The 18,117-nt window shown below is 38.4% G+C and overlaps 1 protein-coding gene across 9 annotated transcripts in view; it reads left to right on the top strand.

Moving 5' to 3' along the window:
• Positions 1-18,117, top strand: part of Spn (protein phosphatase 1 regulatory subunit spinophilin) — an 85,796-nt gene that overhangs the window by 41,759 nt on the left and 25,920 nt on the right. For 7 of the 9 annotated variants that reach the window (XM_022073651.2, XM_022073654.2, XM_022073649.2 and 4 more), the window contains 4 exons: positions 7,765-7,846; positions 9,511-9,705; positions 12,801-14,104; positions 14,846-14,922. In XM_022073651.2, coding sequence (XP_021929343.2) covers positions 9,514-9,705; positions 12,801-14,104; positions 14,846-14,922 — 1,573 coding nt within the window. In that variant the 5' untranslated portion in view covers positions 7,765-7,846; positions 9,511-9,513. Of the gene's footprint in view, positions 1-3,326; positions 3,572-7,764; positions 7,847-9,510; positions 9,706-12,800; positions 14,105-14,845; positions 14,923-18,117 lie in introns of those variants that run through there. The other 2 variants (XM_087350211.1, XM_022073657.2) reach the window with 2 other exon arrangements.

Here is an 18,117-nt window from a genome sequence, read left to right on the forward strand (position 1 = left end):
CGCCATGACAGCCTGAAATCTCACGGAAATCAGATTGTTCCGTGTTGTCTGCATTCCGATTCAAAACCGTGTTAAGAATGCCAGCCACACTTTTTATTGCTTTTATGTATGAGTTTGCCGCTTGAATTGTTAATGCACTCACGTGGTCTTACAGTACAATATGTAGGTTTTTCTTTCCTCGAGTTTCACAACGAACTAAAAATATGCACACAGTGTAATTACCATCGTTAAAAGGCCGTAAGCCGGAACTGCGGTCTTGATTTTCCAGTGTTACTAAACTCACAATTTCATTTCTTTGCTTACATCTATATGAAGTTAACGCATAATAGGTAGGCATACTGGAAAATCTTATGTTATGAAACGCGTTTTGTTTTATTTTCCTTTAAAGATATCATGTAATGCAGGAAATATGATTTGCGAAATCCATAAAGTGAGGACCGGTGAATAACAGGGTCTTGTCACTGAATGCCCTGAATGTTCTCTGTTGCATACACAAATTACTCTTTTAGAGAGGACGAGTACAGCTTCCTTTGGCCTGTAAGCAATTTTGTCGGTGTTGTGAAAAGATCTGTAAGCACATACGAATTTACAGCAGAATAGAAAGCCACCAGTTGAGATCCGTATTTGGATTCAGTGACATGCAACTCTTATGAATGATCGTCACGCGATTTTAACCTTGTAAACACGTTGGTGACTATATATACCACCTCATTTTTGTTCACAGTGTAGTTATGGGTTTCGAAAGATTCTCACATAAGCCGATTATTTATCTCAACTACATTAACCAACTGATGTATGCAATGCAGAATTTTTTTAAGACTGGTCTTCGTGTTTAAAGAAGCTTAAACAAAGTAATTAGTCTTTTTAATGTTAATTTTTGTCCCGCAGAAATGCATGTCAATACATTTTCAACATTGGAAAAGTGAGTAGGTGTACTTCGAAATTATTTGCCATGTATTTCGTATCTTGGCCTTGTATAACAGCAAAAACCCTATAAATCCTGTTCATATAACTGGTGGGACTGTCAGATGCGGGAGCACTTAATTGGAAAACTACCTATCATTTGAATAGAAACTTGCTGAACACGCTGTTTAGCTTACAGCTGTTTACTAATTACTGAAAGGTCGGACTGCAGTCATAACACAACGTGCTAAAATGGATCTAATGATAATAGCCTTTCATATTTAAATGACATCGCTTTCTTGTCAGCAGAGGTTATGTTTTTCCTTAAACAGTCCAAATTATCAGTTTATGCTGTTTTCCTGTTACTTGTACCTGAGTGAATTGCTTGGTTTATGTGGATGTAGCGGTGAGCTGAAGGCAGCTGTAAACAAAAACAACCTTGCTGCAAGGCACTGTTTTGTGTTCAACAGATACCAATTCTGTAAAACTAAATGGGGTCATATGTTTAATTTCGTAATAGGTTCCCCACATGCCGTCAGAACGTGGTGTGAAATATGTTTCAGGGTGCGTGCTGCCTCCATCATTAGGGCGATGACTCATCGTACACGTGATGGAACCAGTAAGTCCATCTGAAACGTCGGTCACTTTAACTTTTGAGTTCTGTGTTCAACTGGCCAATTCTCACACGTAATTTTCTTTACTGTATTCCTGAGTTTAGTCTGGTGTTGAGGGCAGAGTTTCGTTTGTCTTTCAAGGAACTAATGTCGCGGTGCTAAGGCTGATCTTCGTAACTGTACGCTTTCTAATCGCCGTGCGACCCATTGACCTAAAATTGTAGCCGATCGCATCTAGACTGGACACTGACCTTGCACCTGCAGATTGTGATTTATGCAGCCCATTTAACATGTAAGCGGAACTTTCTGTTGAGATTGACCTCAGTCGAGATTTAAACTGCTGGTAGCTTGTCTGAAAAGCTGCCAAAGTCAGAGATCATGCAGCTTTGTTTCAGAAATGTAACTTGGGCTGATGTCAAAATTGAAGGGTCACACGCGTTGACGTGGTGTGTTGTAAGTAATGAATTTCGGATTTTGTTTGCCGTTCAAGCCGATTGGTCAGAGAACTGGAGACAAAAGTCATACAAAATGTATTAATCGATAAAGGTCTGACGTCATATGGACTATTCATAGGAGCAGTCTTGTATATCACTCTGATATTCTGATATTAGAACTTGTGGCTAATTAGTAGGACTTTTACTTAGATCTGTTTGTTTAAACTTTGTTGTATGAAAGAAGCTAATAATAGTTGTGTGAACGATAACATGTGAAACTAAGAAATTGCTTGATGTGTCTAGACTTGACGATGTTGATGTTCTGTGTTGTAACGCAGTGTGGTCTCGTCGGCAGATACAACCTTCGTCTTCAGGGCTGGAGACAGTATGTTTCTCCGAATCTTTGTTACCTACCTACGAGTCTACACGGCGTCACAACCCTGAATGTCATTATCGTCGTCATTAAAACCTCAAAACTCACAGTGCCTAAACGTAACCCGCAAACTTACCTTTACGCTGTAAGCCCACATACGTCGCTTGACATGGAGATGGACACGAATTATATATCACTGTTCTGAATTTTCAGATGTTATTACTCAAATGTTTAAAGATTAGAATTTGTGTATTTCTCTCGTCAGTGTCTTACACAAGAGGAGGTTAAGTGCGCTTATTTCACCAAGGAAGCTATGGTTTACTGTTTCCCAGCTAAATACCATAAACGTCGATATACAGACTTGTTATAAGTCGTTTAATGATTTATAATCTATATAATATTTCAACCCAGATCTTGCACTCTGTAGTTCAAAATAGTGGATTTGAGCTGTTAAACCGTTCATGCTTCCCTCTGTACAGTTTGGGATTGCGTCTTGGGTGGTGATGTCTGTGTGCGGTCTTTGATCAGCGCCAGTCATCCTACTCTTCGCCATAATCCGTCCAGCTGGGAACCTACCGAGGGGTCACAGACTTCGTAAGACAGATGCGATTGTTAGACCATGATCCTGGAGATCTGCAGGAAAGAGACTTGCTAGTTGGCGGTGTAATCGACGAGACGGGTGCTCGCTGCCTCCGTCATCAGCGCAATGTGGGCAAAAATTCTGTCAGACTGCACGGTCGGTGCAGTCGCCGGCCTGAAAACCTGAAATCTCACTAGAACCTGTTTATTATTTGAATGTCGACTTTAAACATTTTTATCGTATTAATACAAAGGCTGTTCTTCCTGTGAACAGTTCAGTCATTCATTGCAAGCGTCAACATGATTATGACTGATTCTGTCCATCGAATCCATCCATACACTAGGTACACCATTCATAGGAAACGGGGGCTTAAGAATTGTGTGCGTAATGTTGGTAGTGGTCGTATATCTCTAAGCTGAAAGATAGCTTGAAGACGTGTATAAACACGAATAGGGAGATACGTGTGATAAAATTAGCACTGTTTGCGTTTTATGATAACGAATAACTCGTGACACTAACAGATCACTGTTTGGATAGTGAAATATAAAAGGCTAATAATACGGTCTGGGTATGTATAAATGATGGATAAGGGCAGAATTTTGGCGGGGCAACGGTCATTTGGAAGCCCGAAATGGATGTAGGAGGACGACATCAAAGATAGATTAAGGTAAGTATGTAGTTACGTGAATGGAACTGTCTCAGGATCGTCCAATAGCGTGTTGAACCGTTGGGGTCTGCTGTCATAGTGTTTGTTTAATCATTACTTTCCATGGAGGAGGAACAGCAGCGTGAATAAAGGACTGTCGGAATGTACTGTTAAGAGCCAGTTTCAGTCGCATTAGTCGCTCTCGCCGAAGGTCCAGGTATCCAGCCGTGTGACTGACGGGGACAGCTTGTAATGTGTAAAGCTACAATGCCACATTAGTGTCTCTTTAATTAATGACGTAAATATTGTTATGCACACTGTAATAATCGATCACAGTCGTCCATGGAATCCCCATGTAAATGTACACAAAGCGTTCGGTTACTCAGGCTGATTGCTTGCATTTTCATGTACAACGTGTTTTCAGCTGTGAGTGCAACTCAGTCCTTGTAATCTCTGTTAGTAATTGGTGTGTGCCCCCCCCCCCCGCTTCTCACACGCCCCTGGCTATAACAAACAGCGTACATCATGTGTAATCCTAATGGTTATGCTCCTGAAACAGACTCCATCCCTTACTTTTACTTTAAATCTTACTGCCATGTAACGTCGACACTAATGTATCTTCTCCGCAAAAGCGAAATTGAAATGTCGCTTCAGTTAACCTGTGCCTCACATTACTTTTTTAAGGCTGTTCCGTACTTGACTGAGCAGGATAGCGTCATAGGCTAAATTATTTTGTTTCTTTAGGTTTTAAATGCGCAGTAGAAAATGTACCTAATCATTGAACGTAAAGGTGTCTCGCAAAGTTTGGATCCATTACTGAGAGGATTTTTTTGAACGTCTTGTTTACAGACAGTTGGAAAATAGTATTGTGATCTGAAAATTGTGAGATGACTTGGGAAAGTTGTTTAATGTATTTTATTTTATTTTATTTTATTTTATTTTTGATAGCTGCTTAGACGTTTCAGTAGGCCAGCAGCCCTGATTAGGTTTTATAGTATCATGTTTTTTTAAGGGCTGGCGAATCTGGTTCAAAATTGAATAATTTATTCACGGGCCAGTACCGTACAGTTAAGGTGGCTTGGCTGTGATGCCCTTACTTATTTCAAAATACATCTAAATTTAATCAAATTCAAAGTATTCTTCTGTGTAGTCATTTCTGCATCTGTGTAAACATGGGAATATGGATCGAGCGCCCTTAAGCATTTGCCAGCGTTCAGTCACCCAGGCAACAGAACTTGGCATGTTTTCATTCTGTTTTCTTTTGTTGCCATAGTAACCCCAGTCTGTTCGTCCTCCCATCCCTATGCTGGAAAAGACGTTCCCCATTATGTTGTGTTGAATAGAATACGCACACGCGGGTTTACATTTAAATTGATCACCATTTGAGACACGGGTCAGGTAAATCCTGAAGCTCGTTGGGACTATGCAGACTCTTCGGGTGCTTTAACCAAGTCGTCTGGCAGGTGGCGGCCAGGTCAACGACAGTAGAGTTCCAATGTGCGATGCTACTGCCCGTTTAAATTGAGGACGACGAAATGAGCGGAATGTGGAACATCATGTGGGAAACGAGAAATACATACAGAATTTTGTGAGATAATCTTATAGGAGGAGATACTTGGAAGACATCGTAGATGGTAGGATAATTTTAAAATGTATATTAGATAAAAGGGGCATAGAGATGTGGACCGGATTACGTTTGGGCGTAATAGAAACTGGGAGGAGTGATTATTATTAGTGTGTGTCTCTTGAAGGAAGGAGACCAGGTTTATCATTATAAGCGTACTTTGTAAAAGAAACTACGCAATAAATGTACTTAGGTTTTGATGCAGTTGTAACCTTCTTCTACGTTCGATCCCCGTGATCGACCCTGAGTTAGCTGGAGCAAACAAACAAACAAACCCAAAGTATCGGGTGAGAAGCCCCAGTTGATATCACGTGACTCACCAAGAAAATGGCAAACTGTGAGAAAGCAACATGAACTTATTCCCTTGTCTCCGCAAGAAAAACATAACAACAGTAATTATTTCACTTTCCTTCCCTTTCACTAACTATGACTCCACGAACGGAAAAATGTTCACCTCGGCAATGGCAGATAACAAATATAAGTGTGTATTCTGCTTGAAATACGCAAAAGAAAAATCTCACTACTTCTTCTTACAACAGCAACATACAGTGGCTTTTCCCGCGCATGGGCTCGTATATGGAAACCGGGGCAGCTCTACCGATGGGGCGTCACACCCGACTTTACCCTAATTGAACAGGGCAGAAGCTGCTCTGTCTTTCGTCGCATCAGTCTCAAGATTTGAAACTGAAGACGAACCACGAAAGGTATCCGCCAGGCGTGTATTTATTTTCTCATGCCAGAGGAATTTCTGAATGTTGCCAGGTCGAGATGTACTTGCAAACATTTCCATTGGCGTAGCTCGGATTTGAGAACAGAACAACGCCTGTAACGATGCCACAACGCCATTTCCAACTCCGAACATTTGCAATTAGAAATTACGCATAAATGAATATAAAACAACGCGATATTTCAGTTATCTACAATATTTACATGTCTGTTCATAAGGGAAAGTATTTGAAACTGACTTTAGTAGTGAAACGGAAGAAGTAAATGTTCAACGCTAAGTACATAGTCGCTAAGGGCAAACTAACACGTTAGAAAACGAACGCGTAGCAAAACAGTTGTGGCGCGGTCGCTCTGTTAGGATTATTGACGGAATATTTTCAATTCGTGAATGTTTACTCTTGATGCTGTTTCATAAACATCGTAAAACAGGCGGCGCGGACGAGCGAAGACCTTCAATAAAAATTTTGTCAACACCACATCAGCTGTAAAGCAGAAAATCTAAATTAGGCTTTAACTGCGTGTTCCATTTTTCTGTACAATATGTCGACAAATTCAGTAAGGTAATTGTCTATCGCCCTGTTGATGGAAGTAGTAATCACGTCTGAAACGTCTATCAGTTTCTAGGAAACATTGTGGCGCACATTGTTGAAGACAGTCATCTTAATCGAAGACGTAATATTATCCTGAGGCGAATGGACGTGAAAAAGCTGTTGTACAATAGAGGGCTTTTTCTTGTTGGTTGTATTAAGAATTCTTACAGTTTACACGCTGTAATATCAGAAAATGAAAGTCAAAATTCTTTCTTCGAGTTGAGTGTGAAGAACGCCCGGGGGTACGCGAAATTTAAAAAAAAAATATTATTTTATGATAAACACTGAATAATCAGTAATGTAATTTATTTAATTTAGTTTAGATGTAGATTATATACACTTGAATTAAACACCAACAACTTTGGGGGTACAAAGTTGAAGAGAAATTATATCTGGGGGTACGCGAACAAAAAAGGTTGAATATCACTGCACTAGAAGACCGCAAATGTGTTTTTGTTTTAGTCTACACTGCCACATTCGTATGCTCGATAAGTTGCCTATATTGCAGGCGATTCCATGCTTAAAGCTGATGCAGGTAACGCAATAGTTTACTGTCATTGAAGATTATACTTGTCGTCAACGTTGCAATATTTGGTTTGAACGATTAGTGTGGGAAATTTTCTGAATTTTTTATCGATGTTTTTGTCGTGGTGTATCGTGTTTTATTGTATGCGTGCATTCGCTGGTGTTCTGTGGCTAGTGTATGTTTGTGTTTTGATTCTCAAGTATATTTTGCCCTTTATGAAATATTACTTAATTGGGATGTAATCTTTAACATTCTTGTGCTTGTTCTGTGCCTTTCATTCCTTTCCTATTCGTTGTTAATCAATGTAGTCTGAGGTGTTGATAGCGACGACAAATGAACAGTAAATAAATATGGATAAACATCGCGTATATTAGTCTGCATTCCTCTTATGATAAATGTTTTCATGATTATCAGTTGTCAATAAACGATTTTGGCCCTTTTTCATGCCCTTCTGGAACTGTGGAGACTGTGTTTATTCCTCTACCCCCATGTGTAGTCCAATACTAAATATTCTTACCATGGCCCTGTTTGGAATGTTGACAAACACATTTCTGTTTATGTCACAGCTGACTGTTAGCAGGCCCTTTTTTTATTTTTTGAATGTTAAGTACTGATACTGATACAAGGAATATTTAATTTTATTGCTATATGTTGTGATCAAGGGTTAATCCAGTTAATCACACTCATTAATCTATGTGAGTAAATTAGTTTTGCACACAAGCACCGACCCTTATTTCTGTGTTTGCAGACTTTCTGATGATGAACTGAAGTCCACATGAAGCTGGCCTTACAGCCATGCCAAGAATTTGCCTCAGTACTGACAAGTTGAGGTAAGTTGCTGTTCAGATCACATTGATGCTGGATTTGTGCTTTTTATTGCTTCTGACCACCTGAAATTCTAAAATTGGACTGGGCACTAATTTGCATCTGTTGCCAGTGTTCCAAATTGAAATGTTGTCTCTCTTATGAAGATGGGTGTCTTCTGGTAGTAGCATCACGTAGTCTCGTAAAAATTTACCAGTGTGTCATATGTGCTTACTGCTTCCATAATCATAATGATCATCACCCTGATGATTTAGGCACTAAACACCTTTGAAACGTTGGTAAACTTCGAACCCAGAAGACGGCCATTCTCGTACTCAGTTCCATGATAACCTCAAATACTACTGCTTCTATGTACTTCATCCTATCTGGAGCACATTTTATCGTATTCTACGTACTTTACCAGTCACAGTTTATGTATGACTTCTTGCACCATTTAACCCTTCTTCCCAGTAATTTATGTTTTGTCAGCATGCTTCTGCTTCAAATAAATGTGGCTCTTCATGTGAGAGGATTTTATTACATTTATTCGCTGTGAAAGATTCAAGGCTTGCAGTTGTGTAATTCACATCACTTCTACCCTGAAAGTGAGGTTATTGGTTTCTCCAAAAGTCAGAAGATTTTTTTCCAGTACATAGTCAGTATAGTGACTAGACTATGGGCTGGACATCCAAAGTTACAGTGGCATAGAACTGAACCTCCACTCCTTCACATATGAAGCCAATTAAGCACAGGAACAACTTTACTTTTACTATACAGCATGGCGTTATAAGCTGGGCAGTTCATGTGTGTCCTTTAACTTGTCAGCAGTTTGTAAATTATGCTATCAACCATTGTGTCCTTATCCTTAACAGGATGGTGAAGTCAGTTGTTTGAATTGGAAGAAGGATTTGGTGATGGACAAGACAGGTTGCAGCAATGGGCGCTTGGTGATCATTGTTTTTGGATTCTTGGAAGTGAAAATAATGAACCTGTGTGTGTGTGTGTCTCTGTCTGTGTATGTACCCCATGTGTGGGTGCCATATGAGAACAAACTCCCCGAGCTTGCTTCATTCCTGTTGTCTAGAATAGTAAACTGAGGGTGTTGAATATTAGTAGTTATTTATAAGAAACCTTAGTACAATCACACTCGTAGCTAATCTAATCTCTCGTAATTCATACATGTGTTAAAAGTAACATCTAACACGGGGTGGTCAAGTAACAATACTTGCCAGTGTTCATCATGGTGGTAATAACATATATTTTGTTTATCATTCATACATTGTTAGTATGTATATATATATTGACTTATTCATATCAAGACATAGGAAGTTTTATCCTTTCTGAATTATTTGCCTTTCCAAAAATTCGCTACACATTTTCTTAATATCATTTTCACAGAACAGTAAGAAGGCTTATTGAAAATTTCTTGTTGTTCTGTTCCAGTACCATTTTATGAGGTGTACTGTTTTTTTTTTCTACTGTTGTGGTCAGTTTGCATGGTGACACTGTAAAGTGGCGTTCTTTATCTCATACATTCTGTTATTTGCTTATGTTCAAAGGATGGTTTGGGATTGTGAAGTAGGTACATATATATTAAGGTTTTGTTTTTGAAAGTTTTATATAGATAAACTCTTCTGAGGTTGTTCACAGAATTTAATCCATCAGTTTTGGTTTGTTCTGGCATTCACAGGACATGCCTTCCACTTCCTCATCTTCTGTTCGTGCAGAGATTCTCGCATACAGTCGCACTCAGTCAGCTGTGCGCCGTTGTCGGTCACAAGAGCTCAGCACTTCATCAGACATAGCTCCAGTTCATGAGGTTTTCCAGAGGACACATTCTGTTTCTGAACTGTGTTCTCTTTTTGAACAGGCTTCATTTGTGTGTGTACGTGATAGTAAACTGTAGTAGAGATTCTTGTCATGTTTCTGAAGTGTACTGTGCCAGTGGTTCCCAAACATGAAAATATGCCCACATGGTTTTAGCAGTCTTGATTAAAAAGAGTGCTTAATTGCATTGTTACATCATACTTCCCTTATTTTTTTCTTTCATATACTGCATTACATTGTAAATATGAGACGTGTAAAATGTGTGAATTTCAATATATGTTCACAAATTTCAGTTATATCTCGTGAATGTTGTTCGATATAATAGGATATGAGGTAGAGTGTCTTTTGTGTGATAACAGCTATATTGGTGAATGTTATGTAAGGGAGTGATGAAAGATCTGCATGGTAGTGTAAAGACAAGCTTCAGGAAAGAAGAAAATGCAATTTCATTACGGCAGGTGGGCTCGAGTTTGCTGGTATATGCTGAGAGATGTACATACTCTTCATGCATGGAATTTATCAGTTATTGTTAAACTTGTGGGTATGATGGACATTTTTTACTAAGAGTTTAATCTCGAGGGCATTCCACTCAACAAAGAGAGGTACAAGAAGGTGTTTGACTAGCAGGCAATTTACTGAAAGCATTTAGGAATGTGAGTGGTCAAGTGCTGATGAAAACCAGTGCCCTGGCACATTGGTCGCTGCTTGTGCGATTGCAGCTCACTCGATAGGGTCCTGTGATGCTGTCCTGATCTCCATACTCTTCCGATCATACACCATGTAAATTTTAGCTCTTTACACAGATTAAGGACCAGCTAAAGGGCTGTCACATCAAAGATGCAGGGGAAATTCAGATGACTTTGATGAAGATTACTTTGCAGGAAGTCATGCATAATGACTTTTGGAAATGTTTGAAAACGGCTGTCCAGGCACTTGCAGAATTGTGTTGCTGCTGAAGGACAGCCGTTCAAAGGCCTTCTGTGTCTAAGGGTTTTATAATGTCACATATTTCAGACATGGCTCCTGTCCCAGTATTTTTATTAAGTTATATTGTAATTTATTGTCATTATAGATCATGTGTGGAAAATTGATGGGGACCACTGGTCTGTATACCCTGATGTTGGTTACTGCTACTAGTAGACAGTGACAGGTTACTGTTAATAATGGATTGCAATTACAGATCCGTTTTGCATCAGTACATTTCATAATTGTGATTTAGTTGTATTAATGTGTGATATATTTGTTCATTACATGTATTATGTTATAACTACGTAGTTTCATTGAGTTTAGAATTGCTTCCTGTTTTTTGTTTCAGAAGAAGTATTGATTGAATTTGGTGATACTTTTGAAAGACTTGGTATAACATGTTTTAAGTTTCTGTAATGTTTGAGTATACATTTTCATAGTATGACATTTACCACTTTACTTCAGGCTGTATTTTAACTAGATTTTCTAGTGTTCTTACTTGTGCTTAATTGCAGCTTAAATGTGAAAATTGCTGTTGAGATATTAAATTAATTATTTTATAGTGGGTATGAAGAATGAATTTGTTACTGCCATGTATCTTGTAGTGAAGTGTGAATTAATATAATTATTGAAGATTTCTGTCTTCTGGGTTATTGCGCTGTGTAGTCTGGTTGATGTTAACCAACGTTTCAGAGGTCATACTGCCTCCGTCATCAGGGCCCTGATGACGGAGGCAGTATGACCTCTGAAACGTTGGTTAACATCGACCAGACTACACAGCGCAATAACCCAGAAGACAGAAATCTTCATACTCACTGCTGTGAGAACCTCAAGTCTTACAATATAATTATTGCTTGTCCCAAGAAGATTGTCTCTTCTAATTAACTTCATATCTTTTCTCCTCCAGTTGATTTCTGTTTTTTAATCATTTAGTTTGGATCTTTGTAAAGTCTGTTGATTTTTCCTGTAGTGCTTTATTTCTGATATTTCTGTATCTCTGCTACTAAAGTGATTTCAAGTAAAGATATTTTTAAAGTGTTGAAAGGTGGGTGGAAAATTTTATAGTTGGGGAATAGCCTTTGCAGATAATTAAAATATACAATATACTTTAGTGCCACCTTTGGATGTCCTGCAGTTTGTATCATATTAATGGCTGCTTACATTTTTCTTATTCTTCATTTGTTCTACATTGATGCAAAATTGAGTGAGTAGACTTTATAGTAGTAAACTGTTTGTCATCATATATATTTTTTTACATTTGTGAATCCAAAATTGGTTAATCCTCACATCATTTTATAATCTAGTAGCATTGTGATTGCACCAAGCTAAAAGGAAGTGATGTTATGCATATCTGTTCTTGCTGCACAAAAGTGTTAGTAGTACAAACTGCTGAAACACGTTATTCACATCACACAGCATTTCTGTTTATGCTCATTTTTATGTGAGCTTAAATGTCAGCTAAGGAGTTTCTAACATTTTCAATACAAGTGCTGACTTTCTGTGAATTTTGATTCTGTATATACATTAAAATACTCTCAGCACATAATTTAATAGAAACTCTTAAATTTATTTATAATGCTTTAATGTTCAGAATATTTCTACAACTCCACAAATTTCAGTGGTTCTGGATCTGTATAGACAAGTTGAATGTTTGGCATTTTCCAAATTTGATTGCATCCCTTCTGATTTCCAAACCAATATTTGTTACGCAGTTATCTGATTTTCATTTCATTTCCTGACTTACTGTAGATTCTTTATTTTTCATTTTTCTTTATTTTCTTTTATCTGTTCCCATTAATACCGTCACAACCATATCGTTGTCGTCATCATCATATTTATTTTCTCATTTTTATATTATTTCGTACACATTTATTTGGAACTTTGTCAAAAATTCAATACAGTTATTTTATTTACAAGATAAACTTGTCTTGTGATATTAAATATGCCCATTATTATTATAGTGGTTATAGCCCCAAATAAATAACCTTAAATGTGGGGATATCATCTGGTGCTGTTACAGCCATTGCATCACAAGAATGTAGTACTCAGTCAATGTTTTGAATTACTAGGTGTAGAAGAGTCTGCTGAAGAAGAATCAAAAATAAAAAATGCTTACATGTATCTTGAAGCTAATTTAAAATATTGGTGCATTTGTAATTTATGTTTTACTGTGTTTGATTGCTGCAGGACTTGTACAAGAAACCAGTAATGGAGGAGAAGAAGCCATCAAGACTGGTGGGATCAAAAGTATCCCAGATTGCAAACATCTTCCAGAGCATGGTACCTGCCAAAGAGACTGAGGTTTTGATCAGCAACTCTGCTCCTCTACGGAACAAACCATCTGACTCTTCACCAAAACTGGAACGGAGACGAACAGCTACAGGAACAGAGGAGGCATTGAAGGAGCCGTCAACACCCCGTGATTCTCCGACTCAGGTGACAGTTGTTCGCACTGAGAGTCATGTCGCTCGTTTCAACAATGCCCGTGCATTGTTCGAAAAGTTGGGGGCAGAGGATGGTCGTGGCATCGTCAGCAATACTGTTAAACCAGAGAAACCAGTCACAGTTCTTACCATTACCACAGGTCCCAAGTTGCCTGTGAGTCAAGGCCTTCATGGTTTACGGTCCCAATCCAGTTCTGATAACTCCTCCTCTGGTACATCTCCAGTACGTTCACCTCGAACAGCAATAGGTTCACATCATTCCTCTCGCTCACCTTCTCCCAGAGAACGAAATCAAGGTGATAGTGTCTCAATGGGTGGGGGATCTTTATTTGGTATTGTGAGCAGTGGGACATCAGAAATTGATGGACGGAAGTCACTTACCACCAACGGGCATCAAACTAATGGAGGCCTAGATGTAGATGAAGAGGTGACTGTGCTATCAACAAATGTTTTGACAAATGTTCCAACATCTGCCACAGAGAGATTATTGCAGACACAGAATCTGCGTACAGCTGGGAAAGTGACAGAGAGTAATCGTTCAAATGGGATTATTAAAATTGAGAATGAGAAGGCAGTAACTGAGGAGACAATCGGAGGGGTGACAAGTTTGACAAAGAGGCCAGAAAAACCAGAGAAACCAGAAAGAAAGTTTAACAGTAGGGAACTGATTGAGAAACAAAGGAACTGGACATCACATTTTTCAAAGTCTCGTTCATCACGTTATAACAGTGATCCCAACAAAACAGAAGTGCGAGTGGGTTTGAGTGCTGGTGCCACAGAAAACAAGGCAGCTGTACTAAGTTCTCAACAACAAGCTCAGAAGTCAAAAGGTGATAGCTCTCTGCCATCAACAAACCCAGCAGCTCGAAGTGCCTCATTCAGTGCCACAAGGCCTGTGAGGTCTCCCACTGTATCCCCACCACCACCTCCTGTTCGAGTAGGACAGCCTTCACCCATCAGTCCCACACCACGACACGAGAAGAAGGTTGGAAGTCCGACAGAACCTCCACCATCTGTCTCACCAGTCAGGGACACCATTTCATCAAGGTAGGTAATTAAAGTATTTCTACACAAAAACTTATTTTGTCAAAGATTGGTTGAAAATACTGCACCAGGGATGTGATATATAAGCACTAAAAGAAGGCATTCTGTTTTGTCATGATTGTGTCTTTCCTTTTCTTTGAGTGTGTCTCAGGTTCCCTGAGGAATATCATTCTGAAGTGTTATACAGGATGGATAATGGATATGAGAGAAGGGATAGTGATTTCCTCATGAGGTTGGTGAAGTTTTTATCAAAACTGGACAAGTGTGGATTGTTTTAAGTAAGGAGGGTGACCTGGTAGTAAACACAGAGAAAATTAAGTACTTGTATATGTGAGATTTCAGGTTCTCGTGTTGGTGAGTGACAGTCTTCTGAGTTGTTGCACCATTTAGTCCGGTAGAAATTTACCATCGTTTCAGAGGTGACTGAAGCCTCCATCATCATGCAACATTTTTTAGTAGTAAAATTTGTTTCCCCAGCATTAATCACTAAATATTCACTTATTACCGTCTTCCTGAACATACTGCTTAATTGTGCTGTGATCTGACACTGCCAGACAGTTTAAAATTTAAATGCCCTGCAAATCATTATATTTTACTGTGTTAGGTATAACAGAGCCCATTTCTATGTAATTAATTTTACTGCATCAGTTTCATGACTTTACCTGACATTTACAAACCCCGCTCTGAAAGCTACTTGGTCTATTGATTCAGCACATCTTTAAAATAATTTATCTCATTTTCCAGTCTCAATGATGACCTGTTGAAACAGCAGCCTAAAACATCACCAGAAGTAAACAGTACATCAACCAGTACTTCCATAGGTAAGAAAAGTATTTTGATTTTTGTAGTACACATAATTTGCAAGAATTGTTCTAAACATACATACTTTGGTATCTGGTGAATTTATTTCTTGTTCCAAATACCATGTTTATGTTTCCCTAGTTGTTAAACAAAATTTTGTCTTTTCTCTGTCATTTTTTGAGTGTTGTGTTGTGCCTCTCTGGATGAAAAAATTTAATTTCTTAACCTACTTTTCATACTCCATAGGAAAGACTAGCTTATCATATCATCATTTCTGTGGGTCTGTCCTGAGACAGTTGACAGTTTTTTATAAAACATGGTATGCTCATGTCATTGGAGATTACCTCACCTTTGTAGGTCTTGATTTCCTGCTATCAGGAATACCAACATTGAGGCCACATAAACTTGTTGATGAGTACAATACTAGTATACCTAATGTAGGGTTCCGTGGTACAAGATCTTGGACTGGATTCATCTTGTGCAGGGTAGGGAGTAGTAGCAGGCTCCTGTGAACGTGTAAATGAACCTTCAGGTTCCGTAGTAGGTGGGAAATTCGTTGACTTTAATGAGTGACTATTAGCATTTCGAGAAAGAATCCACTCCAAGTTGTGAAGGTGAGTAATTTATTGTTTGAGGGTGGAGGGGCTGAGACATGTATGAAATTTAAAATAACATTACAACGGCACAACCTTGGCCCTAAGTCAGGGTCCTCATCTCTGACTTAGCACTTGGAGTAAAGGTAGTGTTTATGTGTATGATTGTCCATTTGTAATCCTGTGTTTTTGTACATTATGGATGTCTTTGTTAATTCCAGCTCACACTGAAACTGCATAAAGTTAATATCCATTCAAAATTTATTTTGTAGCTCACTTGATAAAACAGAGAACATATTGTAAGTAAAGATTTATACCCATTTCATCAGTTGAATGAAATGAAACATTTTTGTAAAGAGCAGCTTGTTTACAACAAGTATGATGTTCCCATTATAAATAATGATTTACAGACATTTGGATATCTCAAAACAGATACATTTCTTTGTTAATTCCAGTAGCATGTGAAGTACAAGTTATGTGTGTTTATTCAAGTATTTCCAACAAAAACAGAGAATCAGATGCTGGCCCATATCCAATGGGGGTGTGATGCAGGAAGGTGGAGGAGGGTCCTATTTATAACTAGTTTGCAACTTGGGAGGGAATCATCAGCCCCTGAAACAGTTTCCTGTGTGTGAGAGAGTAAGCAAGTGTAGCCACATAAAGCTGCTGTTACTCATCACAAAGTGGCTGCAGGTTTTTGAATGAAGGCTCATTAGAGTTCACTGGACTGTTCTTTATATTCATATGCACCAGTCTGTGCAGTGTATCGTGTGGTTTTTATGTGTGCACTTATTTACAGGAGTGTGTAAAATATAATTGTGATATCATTCGCCAAAACCAAGTCTGCATTGTGATATTTGAAACTTCAGATTCTCAACATCAGAATTCTGTATTTAGTATATTACTGTGTGTGTTCCTCTTCCGTATACTATGTATTATTGAGAAATAGTGTTATTTAGACTTTGTATATACATTTGGTAGTAGGAAATTGATTTAATATGAACATAGTATTATGTTCTTCATCCAGCTGACCAAATTATATGATAATTATAAGTTTTAGAGACTGTTTTAAAACGTTACTGAATAATAAGTTGACCATGTCACAGCTCAGTGGTTTCTCACTACAGAGGAATGGGTTAGCTGCACCCACGATTGTCATTGTGGAATTTGTGATGGACAGTGGGGCAGGTTTTTTCCCAGGTCCTTTGGTTTTTGGCTGTCATCATACTGCCACTTCTCCATATTCAGTCATCTATTATCTGAGGGATGGACATTGGGCAATTACATGTACATGTACTTAAGCCAAAAATTAAATATATCTAGAAAACTGAATTCTCAGGGTGCCATATAATAATTTAATTGGCCTGATGATGGCTGTCTTCTGGGATGTAGTCCCTGTGTTGCCCCAGAGGAGCTCAGGTTGATGAAGCATTTCTGAAATTCTGAAATGTCTGGATTTTGATGCTGTATTACCTTGTAGTTTGTTATAAATTTTTCACAGGAACATATCACTTCAATTTTTTACCCTGAAGATGGAGGCAGTACATTTCTGTGGAACATTGGTAACCACCCACAAGACTACACAGCTTCAGAACCCTGAATGCAATAATTCAAATATTACTGCTGTATTTTATATTACAGTTGAGTCCCAATTATCTGACTGTCGATTATCTGACATTTATTTCGTTTTATTATGCCATGTCAGAATGCTCAGTTTTATCGACAATCAACTCAGCTTGTAGCAGAATTAATCACACTCATGCACCATGTATTGCTAAGTACTATTTTTGATGGTGGATTTTTTATTTGATGTAATGTTATGTTTTCTTAATAATTTAATAATATTGTAAATTGAGTTGATATTTACATTTTCATTGGTCACTTGTATTTTATGACTGTTCTGCAGTCTCCTTTAGGTCAGATAATTTGGACCGTGCTGTATCTTAATTCATTATTTTGTTATTTATGACATTTTTGAGATCAACTTTGCGACCTGGTTGTATAATATTTTAATGTTAGACTATGGCTAGATATTTTGTTTTCATATGCAGAACAGGAGATGTGTTAGTGCATAAAAGTGAAGTGAAGGTGTTCGTTGTTTGGCTTGTGGACGGCTGTTGAAGTGCAAATTTCACCCTGGGAGTAGCAGTGTCTGTATCTTAATCTGGTTGTGTACCATCTCCTTCTCTCTGTTTATCTCCCACAAACTATGTGTCTACGTCTCCTCTGCACCAGTTGCTCGGGTATGATCCTAATGGTGTGATGTGCCAGTTGTGAACAGTGCTCAAAATGGAAAGTAATAGGCTTTTGCAAAATTCTACCCCAGTAGCTAGTTCAGTGTCAGTTATATCAGTGTGCTTAGTTTAATTTGGATAATCTCAAATTTTTAACTCATACTAATGCAAGCAAAAAATATTATGGATGTTGGTCTTCTGGGTTATAAACAACATGTGGACTTGTAAGTGTGTACACCAAAATTCTGGAGGCGCATGATGCCTTTGTATGAACTGCTCAGTCCGTATGGTGTTTTTCTACAGACTGGATAAGCGTGATTTAATCCTTGGCAGGGGCAAAGGATTCTTTTTTCTAGCCTCTACATCGAGACCTTCCCCATGCCCCACC

This window comes from Zootermopsis nevadensis, unplaced genomic scaffold (genome assembly GCF_977971745.1).
Source record: "Zootermopsis nevadensis isolate Lab colony 2312 unplaced genomic scaffold, Znev_1.0 Znev_ptg000017l, whole genome shotgun sequence".
Taxonomy (NCBI): domain Eukaryota; kingdom Metazoa; phylum Arthropoda; class Insecta; order Blattodea; family Termopsidae; genus Zootermopsis; species Zootermopsis nevadensis.